This window comes from Fulmarus glacialis, unplaced genomic scaffold, assembly GCF_000690835.1.
Source record: "Fulmarus glacialis isolate BGI_N327 unplaced genomic scaffold, ASM69083v1 scaffold1015, whole genome shotgun sequence".
In the NCBI taxonomy this organism is placed as follows: Eukaryota; Metazoa; Chordata; class Aves; order Procellariiformes; family Procellariidae; genus Fulmarus; species Fulmarus glacialis.
The window spans coordinates 19,292-36,322 of NW_009214678.1; the positions used below are offsets into that span (position 1 = coordinate 19,292).

The 17,031-nt window shown below is 40.0% G+C and overlaps 1 protein-coding gene across 1 annotated transcript; it reads left to right on the forward strand.

The window, feature by feature from the left end:
• Positions 1–562: 562 nt before the first annotated feature.
• Positions 563–15,047, forward strand: TLE4 (transducin-like enhancer of split 4; the record flags this gene model as incomplete). The annotated part of the gene is made up of 12 exons (XM_009578621.1): positions 563–682; positions 1,221–1,274; positions 1,925–2,077; positions 3,307–3,439; positions 3,703–3,896; positions 4,087–4,163; positions 7,824–8,073; positions 9,158–9,405; positions 10,361–10,508; positions 11,114–11,264; positions 11,588–11,664; positions 13,324–15,047. Coding segments are annotated over 12 exons (1,713 nt in total), but the record flags the coding sequence as incomplete, so codon positions are not given.
• Between the last annotated feature and the right edge of the window lie 1,984 nt (positions 15,048–17,031).

A 17,031-nucleotide genomic window follows, 5' to 3' on the forward strand; every position in this document is an offset into this window, starting at 1 on the left:
ATTGTAAAAGGCACCAAAATAAAATGAGTTTAGGTGTTTTCCCCTGTTCTTCTCTGCTGCAGGACTGTTTAGAAGCTTGCTTCTTTCTTTGCTCGAAATCTTCATTCCAATGTTTGCTGAAGGGTGACTTCCCTTGAGCCACTTTGTTCTTCTTGATTTACACAGGCAAACATATACACATACACACCCGTCCCCCTCTTCTGGGAGTATTGATTTAACCCTGCGTATTTGTCGAGGAAACAAGCCAAAACCAGGGCAATGCACAGTATTCATAAAATGGTTCAAAGTAGCTCTACGTTCATCCCACTGACACTGCAGATAGCAACTGTGATCCGTCGGCTGATCGCCTATATCTCTGTCTCTTGCAATGCATTGTGCACTTTTAATACAAGACACTTGCTGGTTTGATTAAAACCCAGCTATCACTGATTAGAACCCAAAGTGATGTCTGTGGGAACAAATCATGTTATCTTGTTAAGTTGTATTGAGGGATAGTGACAAATGAACCACTGTTTTGAATGAGCATCTGATCATGTTTTCTCCATCTCTTTTCTGACTGCAGAGCTCTTCTGTATCTCCCTCAGCCAGTTTCAGAACAGCAGAAAAGCACAGAAACTCAACAGATTATTCTTCAGATAGTAAAAAACAGAAAACAGAAGAAAAGGAAATAGCAGCTCGTTATGTGAGTGAATTGTCTATCTTGTTGAACTTAAGTGTGCTCTGTAACGTCACCTGATTCCTGATGCATAACTAATTTTAAAATTGAGGGTCAAATTTTATCAGGTTCTTACTGCGGGCTTCTAACATCTATGCTAGGTGGAAGGTTTCGGTGTGTAGGATTGATAATGTTTTTAACAATATAAATATAGAGCACCTGGAAGGCCTGTGACAAGAGGACTGAGCATTAGTTAGGCTGGGACTTGGTAGGTCTCACTCTAGCTTGGCTCCGCTTCTCTGTGCAGTACAACTTTTTTTCATCCTGTGTCCTTGTTCACCAGTGTGAAAACACGGAATAATGCTATAGCTGTGGCAACCTGTTAAGGAGAAGCCCTATAGGTGACTTAAATGTTATAATTTTGTTACCATATAAAGCTTGATAAAAGTAAATGCTATGTTGCATGGTTGTGAGCAGCCTTAGTACTTAGTATTTTTTCTTAGTACTTAAGAGATATTGGGATATTAAACAAATGTTTTTAATACATTGTGATTTGTCATTGCAGGACAGCGATGGTGAAAAGAGTGATGACAACTTGGTAGTTGATGTTTCTAATGAGGTATACACAATGGTGGTTTTTGTACCTTACAGTGGTGGTGGTGGGGTGTCTTCAGTGGCTTCTGTGCGTATTGGGGATATGAATAAGATTACAGCCTTTGCCTTCATAAAGGAGCTTGAAATGCCTGAGGGAATCCAGTCAGATCATCTTTCTTTAGAATGCAAATCAGATCTGTAATACTTACTTCTACAAAGGACCTTTTTGTTTCTTGTATGAACCAAAAGTCTTCTTGAGATATTTGAAGCCAGCCCTGCACAGCAGATAGGATGCAGCTTGTAACGGTATCTGTGTTTTCTTTAACTCTGGCCATGACTTCATTTGTGAACCTTATCAGGTCTGCCAAGTGCCTCAAACTTTTTCAGTCTGTCACCTGACAAATGAGATTTACGTACTATTTCAATATCCATAGATTTTTAATATTATTTTTCATGGTTAATGGCATCAAATTTTAAGGCTTACTTTAAAAAAAAAAAAAAAGTTCTCTGTCATTATCCATCTCGATTTTACAATTTTATCAGCTAAGTCAATTAAGGACTGAAGGAAGATGTCACTTTTTATGACAGATCTTCATTCCAAAGTGAGAATTGCTCAAGACAAGCACTAGTGGCTAGTATGAAGTTTTTATACTAACCCACGTTACTGATGTTTAGGATCCTTCCTCTCCCCGGGGGAGCCCAGCACACTCTCCACGGGAGAATGGCTTGGACAAGACACGACTGCTGAAGAAAGATGCACCAATTAGTCCGGCGTCTATTGCATCCTCCAGCAGTACTCCTTCCTCCAAATCCAAAGAACTTAGCCTTGTAAGTGCTTCAAAATGCTCCTGACCCATGATCATGTGCTAACTGGATTTCTGTCTGGACACAATTTGGATTTCCACAGCTATCAGTAGAACACGATAAAGCATCAATTTAAAATTTGTTTAGTTTATCGCTTCAAGGGAATTTTATAAAATAATGAGAAAGTCCACAGCCTTTTTTTGGGATAGGAGGAGGTTATTTTCACTGGCAGTGTGGGTAGATGATAGATGTGCTGTGCTCAGGGATGTTTTTCTCCTCCCCCAAATGAAAAACTGTCATTCTGAGAATAAATAAGAGTACACAGAGGTTCCTTGAGCTGTTTTTCCTGTACTGTGGTTTATAGCAAATTCAGTTCCCTGCTTGGATGTGATTTGGTTGTTAGCTTTGTTTGAATTACGGGGCCATGTACAACAACAATAATTTTTATTTTCTATCCAAAAAGTACTCTCACTTACAAGAGCCTTCCTTGACTTGCATCTCAAATCACAGTGCAAAAAAAAAGAGCTGCCTGCAAGTTGGGGGTGTTCTTTCCTTTCCTGTTTGCGACCACAGTTAATCACCTTCCTGAGCTGCACAGTAACTCCCCTCTCAGTTCTTCACAGGTCAGGGTATGCGATTGTTTAAAGAAATAAAATAAGTAAAAAGAAAGCTTGAAGTGAACGTTGTGCTCAGGAAGGGTGATGGAATGACAGGTTCGGGCCCGGGAGTCAGTGGTTTGTCTGATGAACAAGCTTGTCAGAAGAGCGGCACTGCACAGTTCCTGCCTTTATACCCATCACTGTCTCCATCCTGTGTTTCCAGCACCACATTTGAGCATGAGTTGTTGGTCAGTTGTGGGTTTTTTTCCTGCTCTTCTTGTCCAGCCAGCAGTGGCCTCTCACAGAAATCCATGATCGTAATGGGAGCAGGTCCACCATGAACAGAGCGAGACCGTGGAGAGATCTCACATATGCTGCCAATGTAATTGTCACATAGCGATGATTTTCAGTCATGGACCTCATTCTGAATCATATGGATGCCCCTGATGAGGAAAGCTGCGAAGGCTGTAGTTAATTCCCAAAGCCTTTCCGACTTTTTCAGTGTCTCTGCAGCTTCCTTTCATTAGCAGGGACTGTTGAAACCCAAACCTAAAAGCTAAATATCACACTCTGTCTGTCGTCGGCTCTCTTTCCAACCACTAGCTAAAAAAGTAAAATAACTAACAGTCTTCCTTTTTTCTTTTTGGTGATTAGAATGAGAAGTCTACCACTCCTGTGTCTAAATCAAATACCCCAACTCCACGGACTGATGCCCCAACTCCAGGCAGTAACTCCACTCCCGGACTGAGGCCAGTGCCTGGCAAACCCCCAGGTGTGGACCCACTAGGTGAGCGTCCATATGTTTTGATGGTGTGAATCGGTGGCCGTTCATCCCTAACCAGGCTCCCTTTAAATCTACGGTGACGAGGCAGTATATTACAGCTGCTTAAACTGGATGCTGAGCTGGTTCTTCAGCACTTTTAATACAGCGTGTGTATATAGATAGATAGATAGATATAGATAGAGATATTTTACTGTTTGCCAAACTCACATTTCATCTGATGGGTCTGGGCTGGCTGTTTAACTTCTCTCTTTTCTTCCCCTCAATAGCTTCAGGTTTAAGGACACCTATGGCAGTGCCGTGTCCTTATCCAACTCCGTTTGGGATTGTGCCACATGCTGGTATGAACGGGGAGCTGACCAGCCCTGGAGCTGCCTATGCTGGTCTACACAATATTTCCCCTCAAATGAGTGCAGCTGCTGCAGCAGCAGCAGCAGCGGCAGCTTACGGGAGATCTCCAGTGGTAAGTGTTTGCTGCTAATGCATTTGGTGTTGGGGGCAGTTTATATTAAATGTAGGACCTGCAGGGTTAAATGTAGTTCAGTCTCTTTGTAATTTGGGACTGTGCTATGGAGAACACGAATTAAAGAGTCTTCCTTTGCCTAACTCCATCTTTAATACACCTTTTTTGTTTTGCTTGGGGCAAACTATAGGTTGGTTTTGATCCACATCATCACATGCGAGTCCCAGGCATCCCTCCCAATCTCACAGGCATCCCAGGAGGAAAACCGTGAGTATCAAACGTTCAACTTTAAAAGTCAATCATCTGTTGAAGTTGTGTTCCCTTGCTGGTTGGAATTCCCCTTAGCTACTGAACAGTGTTGTGTGAATAGGAATAAATATTGATATTTGGCAAGGGCAGGATAAACACTGTTTAATCTTAAAGTTGCATTTGTAAATTTGTTTTGAAGATTAATAGCAGCCGACAAGGACTGGGTGGTATAGAGTAAAGGAGAGAGAAATAAATGGAAAAAGGAGCTGGACTACATGCTGAATCTGACCGGTTGGTCTTATATGGAAATGCAAACCGGAATGGGATCTCAGCTTTCCATCTCTACTGTACTCTGCTTCTCAGTTTAAAAAAACTATTTCTTTGTTCACAAAAGCCTTGCAATTACATGCAAACTTATCAGCTGCTACAAACAGCAGTGTACAGAGAAAGAAACACTGAAATGTTTCGTTTGATTGAAAATACTGGAAAGAATTATTGTATCATAATGTTCAAATTCATCCTTGATGGAACTGACCGTAAAAGGTGACCTGCTCTACCAGGCTTTGCTTGTTGTGAGCCTCGGAAAAAGAATTACACAGATATGAAGAACTCTTTGCTCACATCCCTCTTGAGCTAGAGAGGGGAAAAAAAAAAAAGTGATGCAAACCATATTGATCCAGATTTTATGTAAGGGTCCTCAAGTTCCATTTGTTGCGTGACACTTGTGGGAAACTGTGACCAGCTAATACTGGGGAGTTTGAAGGGCAGGGGATGTTTGTGCCATTCCTTCTCTCACTCTCGAATGTGTGAACGTGTTAGTGGAGGAGTGGTTGGGGGGTAGTCACACACTCGCATGCATGTGAGTAAGTGCATACGCTTACCTGCCAGTGAGCTTGCGGACATGCAGGATTAATAACATATCATGGTGACAAGCGATCAGTCCTAGTGCCTGTAACTCCTCTTGTACATAATGTGTCACACAAATCATTAAACCATGTCCAGCTCTCTCAGATGTCACACAGTAGTTACCACCTCAAGTCGACTTTTTTGATGGTTGCGCCGCCCTGGTAGGTGGCTGCACAAGGTGAGTTTGGAAATCGGTGTGCAGCAACTTCCGGACCAGCTGCTTGCATTAAAAATTCTTCATCCTACACATGCAGCGGGCACTTAGAAATGTCTTGACGCAACGTTCAAATGTTCGCTGAGTTCAGGTTCACCCTTGGTGCAGTTAGTCGCTCGGAAGGAAGGGTGACTGGCTCTACCAGGCTTTGCTTGCTGTGGTCTGAGCAATACCAGGGGTGCAGAGACCTCCCTCCTCACATCTCACTCGTGTTAGAGATGGGGAGAATAAAATGTGAGGCTGACTGAAATCAAACCGGTTCATTTCTGGTGCGTCTCCAAGGTTTTTGAATGTTGTTGATGCATTGATGACTGTTTTAAACATTTAAATGTAACCGTCATTTGTCTGCCGTAGGGCCTGAAACCTTTGAAATCTGTGGTTGTTTTAGCACGATTTCATTGATTTTTCTTCATCTTAAGAGCAGTACTTTTCACAGCTATCATTCAGGATTATTGCTTTCTCATTTACTCTTCCTTTTCCCTTAGAGCAAAAGTTGTGTAAATTCTCCACACTGTTGAGTGTCTGTTGAAATGGAGGGGGCAGCGTGCGGCACATCAGGGAACTAGCCCCTAATAACACTCTTTTCACTTTGGAGATATATCAAAACACTGAGGATTGTTCAATATATAAATAGAAAGGGTAGCGAATGTGAAAAGAAGAAAAAAGTGCTTGCCAGGTGTTTATAGTGTCAAATATTTGTAAGATATTTAGAGTACTTCAAATAAGCGACATGCGGTGTTAGTTCTCAGAGTGGGAAAAAAAAAAACCCACTCAACCACCTCAAAACTAAGCCAAGCAACAAAGCAACAGTTTAATCACATGTGCTGGTGTGGAGTAATGAATAGAGTGAGAATAATGTAGTCACAGATCACTCCAGATCTAAGCTTTATTTCTGTAATTGTTAAATATGTTCCCTGTGTACTTTATAAGCATGCTAAAAGTCACTCTGGTTGATAAAAGTATCATACACTCAGTGCTCAACATGGCTCTACAGAGAGTGACTGCATACAGAAATCGGAAAAGATGATAATGAAGTTCCACTTGTTTCGTTAGAAATTTCAGATGACCGTCAGCTGCTTTTTTCAGCACCTTACTGCAGCAAACAGGCATTAGGGAGATAAGGAGGAAGATATTTCAGATTTCTGTGCTGATAATCGGACCCTAATTCTACTCATATAGGCAGTTTGCTGCTTCTGACAACCACAGAAATCTGTCCTAATCTTTCCTGAATGCGTTTAATGTCAAAAAAATGAGAATGATGATATGATCTGTCACTCAGACCTGCCAGAACAAGAAACAAGAGTGCAGGATGAGAAGAGTGTGTGAAGCTCTGGGAATAGGGCAGAAAGGTGAAAATGCAGTTGCATTTTGTCCCATTGAAAATTACTGTTCTAGTGTTAATGCACTATGAATCTTAAATAACAAATTCAGTAGTTGAATTCTGAAGACCGCCTTCTTCAGTGACTTTGAAGCAACAGTTAAGGAAGTGATCCTCCTAAGTATTCTCATAAAATTATTTTTTTTGTGAGCTCTTCTTATCCCACCATTGTGACAATGGATTTTTCGTCAGTACTATGATGATTTTTTAGGTCTAAGGAAACTAAAGCCTTCTGTTAAGCATACCTTGGTATGTGTAGGTGAACCCTCTTATAAGGTTTGTGCTCTTTTATTAGATGTGATGTGTCAGGTAGCATCTCAGAACGAGACAATTTCACAACCTAACTGTTATCCCTGGAAAATATTTTGAGATGAAGCTGTTGATAGGTTATTCACAGGTGGCATAACTGGCAGTCACACAACACATTCTTTCTCAGTGAGAGCCCTGATTCTGGCAAGAGAAATTGGGATTTGTAGTTGTTGTGTCAGGTCCACACACAAAAAAAAGAAAAGAAGAAAGGCAGCAAGCCCAAAAGAAGGAAGAAAATTCCAGTGCATTTTTGTTGGTCTGTCGTGTCAGATGTCAGCAACTGTGCCTTGAGGACTTGACTCCTTGTCAAGGACTTGACTCCTTGTGTGGAGGTTTCACTGCACCCTTAGGTACAGTGCTGGGCAGTTTCGCTCAAGGGGCGTGGGACCCGCGGCACGTTCGGGGCAGCTTGGCAGCAGTCCAGCTGAAGTTTGCACATTAGAGTCAGTAAGGGAGCAACCAAATGCCCCCTGGCACTGAGATACCCGCCATGCTCTGCAGCAGCCAGCCAACTATTTCTGTCTTCCAGGGGGCCCTGACCTGGCCTTTCTTCCCTTCTCTGCATGTGGTGGTCTCCCCGTGCCCCAAGTTTAAGAGTAGCGTTGTGTATCCTCACTCATGCCAGAAATCATCATTGCATGAGTTGTAAAAGCTCATTTGATTGGTAAATGGTGCTTGACTTTCTATGTAAAAGAAGTTCATGCTTTGAGGGCCATGCTATAGATAAATAAATCATTTCTTCTTCGCCTGACTAAAAAGATTGCAAAAGGAGCTGCACTGCCCGCAATGGAAACACACCTTTAATTCTGTTTTCTTAAATAGGCTTGAAGAAAAGCTTCTTAAATCACCCCCTATTTTTTTTGTCCCTCAGAGCATACTCATTTCATGTAAGTGCAGATGGTCAGATGCAGCCGGTTCCATTCCCTCCTGACGCCCTCATCGGTCCAGGAATCCCTCGCCATGCCCGTCAGATCAACACTCTGAACCACGGAGAAGTTGTGTGTGCAGTTACCATCAGCAACCCCACAAGACACGTGTACACGGGTGGGAAGGGGTGCGTCAAAGTCTGGGACATTAGCCACCCTGGCAACAAGAGCCCTGTCTCTCAGCTGGACTGCCTGGTAAGTGAACAGCGGCATACGGCACTGCAAGAAGAGATCAGGTTGTGTTAAGGTTGAAATTATAACTGTTAAGGTACAAAAACAGTGGCTATTTGAGTGCTGTCATTGGTATCAAAGCTTGATACTTCATTTGTAATTTTGTTGTTTCTTTTAGAACTGAGTTTGAAGAATGTTCCTTGTCGTACTTGTGGTTTTTCCCCCCCAATGAGTCAAAACATCTTTAATATCCTAAAATTGTATTGGTAGGGGGAAAGATCAAAGACAGCACAACAAATATCGTTTATAAACTTTGACATTTGTTGGCAATCTTAAAGCTTGATATCCTATCATGCTAAAAATGGCTGTCTTGCAGCTGTATTCTCCGAGAATATTGGAAGATTGTGTCACGTATTTTGTGTCTGTGTACGTGTGTGAATGCATTGCCCTGTCTTAATGTGACAATTAAAAATATCCCTGAGTGTTATTCACAAATTATTTTAATGTGCTAACAAGATGAACCATTGTTAGCAGCTTTTCTCGTGTCATTTACCAGTTCTCGGTAAGATGTTTCTTCTTGTTACAGAGGCAGTAAAATGAGAACTGTGCAGCACATGTAGACGTATAATGAATTGCTACACAAGTTGCTACACAAATGAAGGAAATTGCCCAAATATTTTCCTCTGACATCTCCTAGATGGTGGCAGCGAGTCTCACTGGAACAGAGGAGGGGGGAGTGTGCAGGGAATTTGGTACTCCCCCATGCCGAGAGGTTAATGTGCTGAAATAAACAGAGTATGAAAATGTAACTTTCTACACAAGCTGTCGAATACAGCTATCTTGAATTGTTTTGGGCTGGGTTCAGGTCTTTGCATTTTGATGCTAATTAAGATTAAATATCTCTCACTACTGAATTTTGTAGATCAAGTTTAAGTACTTCCCTAATGTCATGTAATTTTCTGGCATTAATACACTTTATCATTGTCATAAGTATAAATGGCTCATTAAAACCAGGAGGGAATACAATACTTTTATGGATTTCTGTTCTCATGTTAACGCTGTTTTCCTTTCCTCATGAGTAATCTCTTGATGGCTTCTGTCTCCACAGAACAGAGATAACTACATCCGTTCCTGCAGATTGCTCCCTGACGGCCGCACCCTGATCGTTGGTGGGGAAGCCAGCACGTTATCCATTTGGGACCTGGCAGCTCCAACTCCTCGCATCAAAGCAGAGCTGACATCTTCTGCTCCGGCTTGCTATGCCCTAGCTATCAGCCCTGATTCCAAGGTCTGCTTCTCTTGCTGTAGCGATGGCAACATTGCAGTGTGGGATCTGCATAACCAAACTTTAGTAAGGTAGGTCGACAGAACTGGATCATCAGGTTGTGAAGAATTAATTAGACACGGCCTTACGTGCTCTTCTGTGTACATATGCTATTTTCTCCCTGGTGTCTGCATAGCTGCTTCCAGTATTTCATTGCTAGGCAATAGCCATGGTAATACCTTGACAAAAGTCTATGTAATTGTTTATAGGTTTTGAGAGTTTCATAATTCCAGGCCTGTTGAGCAGGCCATAACTATAATTTCCTAAGATCAGCTGGTGTTGACGCTGCCGTAGGTTCTTTGAACAGACGGTTTTCTTTGTTTCCCTGCGATACACTGTGCTCACACTCCAATCTTTTTAATCAGTGCTCCAGCAAATATGTCTTGGGTAAAGATGTGTGTAAATTACTGCATTGCAAACTTAGCATATGGGTTGGTGCTCAACACTACAGCTCCTACAGTAAGCTAGGAGCCAGTCATACACACCTTCTCTGTGCACTGCACTGTGTATATGTTGTTTTATGTCATATATCAGTATTGCATGTAAAAGCTTTTACTCCCTAATGTTGCCATGTAGACTGCTCTTTTTTTCCAGCTTTTTTTGTGACCTGCAGATTCTTCTTAAACTAAGTGAATTTTGGTGATCATGCTACGTTCCTTTGAGGGGAGGGGGGTATTTTTAATCGAATAGTGGGTATCACACAGTCAGCAGCAAAGATCCCCAGAGTATCTGACTCGTAAAGTGTGCTTTTTGAAATCAAATTAGCACTTGACTGTCTGGCCTCATTGCTTCATCAATTCATCACAAAACTCACGTGGCCATCCCAGAGTTTATATTAATATCAGATTGCTATTGGAATCTACGTTACTGTTGTCTTTAATGGCTGCGTGTCAGGGATTGAAAGAAAAAGGAGGTGTTTTGTATACATGCTCGGAAACCAACTCTTTCCAGTGTGAGAACGTGCGTATCTTCTTTCAATATTTTCAGGCAATTTCAGGGCCACACGGATGGAGCGAGCTGCATTGACATTTCTAATGACGGCACCAAACTATGGACGGGAGGCTTGGACAATACAGTCAGGTCCTGGGATCTCAGAGAAGGGAGACAGCTACAGCAACATGACTTCACATCACAGGTTCAATCTCAGAAGCTTTGGAATGTTAAGAAAAATCTGTCATGGTTTTCTAAAACAAGCACTTTTGTTTTTTGCGTTTCTTTTAAAGCAAAAAAAGCAGTCTCAAAGAGAACTCCGAAGAATTTTTCACTTAGTCTCACACTTTTTTTTTTCTTTTTTTTTGATGTGGCAGCTAAACATCTTTCTGGATTATAACTATTTGACAGATTAGTACTTCTCCCATGAGAGTAGCGGAGAATCCTTTTTATAAAAGAATTGCCAGATTAAAGTGTTCCTGTGTGCATTCTGTTCCCGTTTCTGTAGATTCTTGTTCAAAAATATTTTACAAAAATATTTTTAAATGCTGTCAGATAAGCTAGGACATTAATTTTTATAGCTTGATTCAGTGCTTTACTATTACAGTTTTAATTGAGCTTTGTTTACATGAACTAATTTATCTTGATTACTGTAGTAATTGGATTATCATGTTTTTAAAACTGTAGTAGACCAAAATGTGTTTTTGTATAGTGTTAACAGTTTTGTATAGTGTATAGTAGCAAGAGTTGGCTTGGAATATCGCAAGCTTATTTCTTTACTGATTGAAGCATGTGCTGTGCTAATTCCAGATCTTCTCACTGGGTTATTGTCCAACTGGTGAATGGTTGGCAGTAGGAATGGAGAATAGTAACGTCGAGGTGCTGCATGTTACTAAGCCAGACAAATATCAGCTGCATCTTCATGAGAGCTGTGTGTTGTCACTCAAATTTGCTCACTGTGGTAAGCAAATCTTTCTATGCCAGCGTTTTCCCTCCTGAGAAATTCGTTCAAGATTACCTTTAAAAGAAAGTAGGGGTATAGTTAAAATATAGATGTTAAATTTAAGTATTAAAATTATTTTAAAAATTCTACATGACTGCTTTTTTGTGTGAACTGCTTATGTTGTGATCAAACATCGTAGTGCAACCAGACGAGAATGCAACTGTTCTTTGGATATGTTTCCCATTAATGTGTGGATGCATTGTTTTTATGATTAATCTCTTTCTTGGGGTGCATTCCTTGAAAACAAAATGCAACAATAACATTTCAACAATTTGTTGCAGGCAAATGGTTTGTAAGCACTGGAAAAGATAATCTTCTTAATGCCTGGAGAACACCTTATGGAGCCAGTATATTCCAGGTAATAATCTCCTAAAAGCTGTTTTCCACATAGGTTACAGTGCAGTAGAGCTGCACATCTCAGGGTCTGTCATTAGCTTAAGGAGTTTTTTAAATGGAAATTCTTGGCTAATTACTGTGTTCCTTTAAGACTTTGCTGTAATTAAAGAGAGGTACACTTTTGTCCTTTCTAACATTTGAGTAATTAGGCTCTTAAAATAAAGTAGCCCTTTAATCCAAAGTTGTTTTTAATACCCTTCTTTCTCACCTTCTTGTGCGTATTGCTGTAATACAGTACCCAAGTTATGTTATTAAGTGAGCATTCACTGAAGGTCCAAAATGTAGCTAAACCAGTGAAAGTCATATTCAACACGTGTATTTTTCTTGGATGAGATGCATAAAGTCAGTGGGTTGGAGAAGCAGACTCCTGAGCTGAAGACTGTATCCTTATGGAGGAGCCCCGTGGAGTGTAGCTGGAAGTTGTAACCTTTCTATAGTCTTTAATCCCTCCGTGCCCAATTTTAATGGCACTTCAGTGCCATTAAAGCAAAGTGGGATTTTTGGCATGTCCTTCTCTTCTTTTGGCTGCAGGTACCTCTAGGCTGGGAATTTTTTTAATTAAGTTAACTGGTGTTCCAGTTTAAATGGTCAGGTCTCACCTGTATACTGATACCTGCCGTGTCTCCGCCTGTGGGGAGCAGCACAGTTTGCCTTGACATGAGAAAGCTGAGGTCTGAGCTTCTGGACGCTATTCAGCTCCAGAACCACCTCTCACAGAAAGCCCAAATCGTCCTAACAAGAACAAATATCCCATAAAGGTGATGTTAAAACCCCAGTGCAGCTTTCTTAGTGAGGGGTAGAGAAAGAAACTTCCTGTGCAGAACAGCAGAGGTTTCATGGCAAAAACTTAGCGTGATTGAGAAGTGTTTAGCTCTTGCAGTGACAGGCAGAAAAGAATGTGGACATATGTTATGTGAGGAAAACATGAACTAAAACATCAAGTAAAATGTGACAATACGTACACCTCATCTTAGAAAAGACAGAAGAGCTGGGAGAGACAGATCCTGGTGTATCCTGTCTCCCATTCACCTGCTGTACACTGTTGCACATCCTATTCTACCACAGTTTCTTTTCATATTTGCATCCTCCCCGATAATGTAAATTCCTTTGTGCGAGGCTTTTGTCTTCTGTTTTGGGGAAATAGTGAGAGGAGATACAGTTATTTCTGTGGAGTCTCTTTGTTTCATACCTGTGGGTGAGTAGGGCTTCTCCATACAGATTTCTGGTTTACAACAAAAAAGGTAGGGAAGAAGAAGAAGAAGATGGCTTTTCATTCATTTTTATGTAAAAGCTAACGTATAAAATATTAGTAAATGCTCATTGCTTGTAAAGTGTGTAGAAAGGACTGCTTCTTTTTGTTTGATTGATTGATTATCTCTAGGTCCATAACATTCACTTCCCTTTCCGCTGCTGTTTTTTGTTGCCTTAGAGCTTTAGGTGGAACAAGTTTGGAGAAACAGTCTTGTAACAAAAGCTGCCACTACGGTACTAATATTTGAATGAGCTTTAGGTGTATTCCCTCTCTATAAACTCTTCCAATTAATCTTCAAGCTCTTCTGGATTGAAGGATTGGAAAGACGTAATTTTCTTTTTTCTTTTTTTTTTTTTTTCTTTCCTGTAGTCCAAAGAATCCTCATCTGTGCTTAGCTGTGATATCTCTGTGGATGACAAATACATTGTCACTGGCTCTGGGGACAAGAAAGCTACAGTCTATGAAGTTATTTATTAGAGACAAATCTGAATGCAGACAGAACTCCTTCTCCTAGCACTTTGCTATATATTCCTTTTTTTTTCTTTCTAAACTGAGAACTTAAATGCTCATCACAGTTGTGGAATTTATTTTTACCTTCTTAACTTGCTGTTGGTTTGTGAGTGCTCATTAAGAACTTGTGATACCAAATTGTCAGATAGCTACTTGGAAGAAGATGGAATAAGCATACTTAACAGTGTACTTGACTCATTAATTATGTATTATAGCTGTAATGTATTTATTTTGTTTAAAGAAGGCTTTCTAACAATGAACTGACTAAATAAAGCTGTCTGGCCCGGCTTTAGTTTAAAAGGTGCATTGTATACTTTGTGTTTTTGCAGGTGGATGAATTGGGGATCTTGGAGAAGGATGTTCAGGAGATAGTTAAAGTTACACTAAATAGACTTGTAGTTTCTATTTAAAAAAAATAAACTTTGTTATATTTTTTAGTCCTGTTCTTGGATGAGACCTCTAAGTGTTATTACAGTATAATTATTTGGTGGGAAGATGCTGTATCTTAACTATTTTAGACAGTCTTGGAAACTTAGGAAATTGCAAACTGTAGCCAGTAATCTACATGCCTGTGATGAATGGCAAATTCAGTTCACATCTAAATTAAATTCACTTTAAGTAAGAATGTGCTAATTTATATATTTGCAATGTTAATATAGCATCTTGTGTACAGATTTGTTCTCAATGCTTTTCTGTTGATAAACATAAAGCATTTTGGTGTCAGGCTAGGTTTTTTAATATAAACACCTCTCTTTGTTATATTGTAGAGAGTACAATAAGTTGCCTCAAAGAATCACCTTTGTTACTTCTGGAAACTTTTGCAATGTTTCCTTGAAAATGGGGATATGTGTCTTTGGGCAATTTTTCAATTACAAGAGATTATGAAAAATATTTGATATGTTCTTTGGAAACTGCACTGAAATAAGAATGGATGCCTACCAATATACAAACTACAAAAGCAATGACCTCTGAGGTAGGATTTACAAGAGTACTCATTCCGACATACAAAAAGGAATGGATTCTCGTTGGGATAAGGACTTGCTTTGTTCGCCAGCAGTTCAATCCAAGTCTTGATTGGATGTCCCTAAAACGGACGCAGACTGAGCCATTGTGCCAGAGACAACGTGTTATCTTTTTATGTTGTTGTTGTTGCTGTTAAACTATGATCTGTGACTTTTTTTTTTTTGAATGCTTTAAAAAAAATCTTTAAGTCTGTGGATCTGCTGATGTACAGTGCCTTTGCTGCTATGGATCAAAATCAAAAGACCCGTGTAGATAAATCTTATTGTATAAGTAGAAAATTACTTAATTTCATACTAGAAATGGATTGATGCTGCAAGTTAAAATGGACTGTTCATTGAAGTTCCAAATGTGGTAGCAAAAAATGGTGTCTTAAGTGCTTAGTGTTTGATGTCATTAACAGTTTCGTAATACTCTACATTGTAGAAAGATTTTGATACTAAACTGTGTCATTGTACATAGTTCTAATGCATTGTATTGACCACCAGTACTTCTATAATGGTAGATTATTGTTTGTGCATTCAGACTTTTAAGCATTAAACATAAGTAACTTCTAAGATGCATTTTTCTATTCTTTTTCCCCTCGCTCATTCTTTTTGCATGTGATAATCTCAGTTAAGTGTGCAGAATGCTATCTGTAAGGACAACAGGCATTCAGTCGCAGAGCATGCCACTAGAGATACTTTGTGGTTTTGTCACTGAGAGACAATGTAGAGTTTCACAAAATTACTCTGAGCTAGCAAAATCAATGAATTTATAGTTTCCCAAGTTACCTGACTGCAGTGATTCTGAACTCCTGGAGACATCAGCCACAAGACTGTGGCCGTGTCACCTAGGAGTTTGCCACCTCCTGTTTGATACGCCTCCCGTGTAGTTTCCCGTATGATACATAGCGTTACGTTATCCTGTACCTTGGAGAGAGTGGAATTGGGGATGATTCCTGCTCCCGCGCCTGCTGAAGTTTGCGGAGCTCAGCAGGACGTGGGGAGCAGTGTTGTACTGCAGCGTCACACCTGGGTGTCCCCATCCAGAGCTAAAACCTGTTCATGCCCGTGGAAAGGCTTCTCTTACTACAATTGGGTTTAGATCAAGAAGTTAACCCAGCTTCTGTTGAGTTAAGACACAGGTTAAAGTGAACTAGGGGAAATTAATTTATACACTGTTGGGGGGGGAGGGGGTTGTGGGAGGAATTGTGCTATTCGTAACAGGAGAAATGGAAAAAATCGAGGGGGAAATTGGAAATAAGTCGTTCTCCTGTAACTCATTTCTGAAAAGCGACATTGTGCATGTTGGAAATTCCCAGGCACGTAAGCCTGTCCTGCTGTGATGTGCCAGCCCATGGTGACTGCCGGTACGTGAACCCAGGCTGAGAAATTTTTTGGTTTTTTTGAAATGCCAAAACAAGGCTTAAGCTGATGAGGTCATTTACCTGTACTGTGAGTGACTGGGCAATATTTGTTCATGGAGGAGGTGTAGAGGCAAGTTTCCCTCAGAGCTATCAGTTTCCTTAGAGCTAACAGTGGAGAGTTTTCCAGATGTCCCCCAGAATAATCTAAGTTCTCACAATATTGAGATTCTGTGCTACTTAGTACAATAATGCTTCATAAAGGTAAACATGGTACAGATGCTTTCTGTTAATTGTTACTCTTGTCTGAAGAGATATAATTTACCTGTTATAAATATTATATTGGAGACACCTTTTATTTTCAAAGGCATTCAAAAATTTTAAAGGCTAGGGTGTATATACTCCATTTGCGAACAAAAGAGAAACCACCTACTTAATGTTTGCAGAGGATGTTATATTTTTATGTAGTAGTTCAGGCATAAGAGATTGCTTAAAACCCTTAAGATAAAGACATCCTTTAAAAAGAATAAAACATTGCATACTCCTGAATTTGTAACAGAGCTAGTTTTGACAGCAAAGTAATATACTTTTAAAGCAGTCTGCCATATATCTGCTTATTAATGTTTGTATTGATGGCTTGTAAACAGCCTAGGAATTAAATACTTTAATCCAGGATTACTGCAGTTAAATGTGTAATCATCCTAATTTTTTCCCCTTCAGGGTTCAGTGCAAGTGAGAGATGGTACAGAGCTACTTTCTGTTTTTTCAGTTAAGCATACATAGGGTCAGCTTCCTTTTTCATTCTTTAGTTTCTCTTGCCACTGCAGAGCACAATTTTGTGCAAAATGTTTTGTTGCAGATATTTTTTGTGCATACTCCATATTCAAGGTATAACCATGGCTTTCTCTGTATTATTCTTCCCCTCTCAAATGTTGTTTAGTGCAATGATACATTAGGAAAGCCATTTCTTTCTAATCTTTGTATCCTTTCTGACTGGCCAGTATAGACACGTTTAAGGGAGCACTTCCCATCAAAACAGTATTTTCTAAAAATATGCAATTTTAAATTATATTTCTCCTGCTTGTTCTTAGCCAAAAGTGATTTTTCTCTCCTATTTCTTTTGAAGCTAGTCAGTTATATAAAAAAGAAAAAAAGATGTATTTTACTGGCTGTCATTTTACTGTATGAGGGATTTTTAAGTC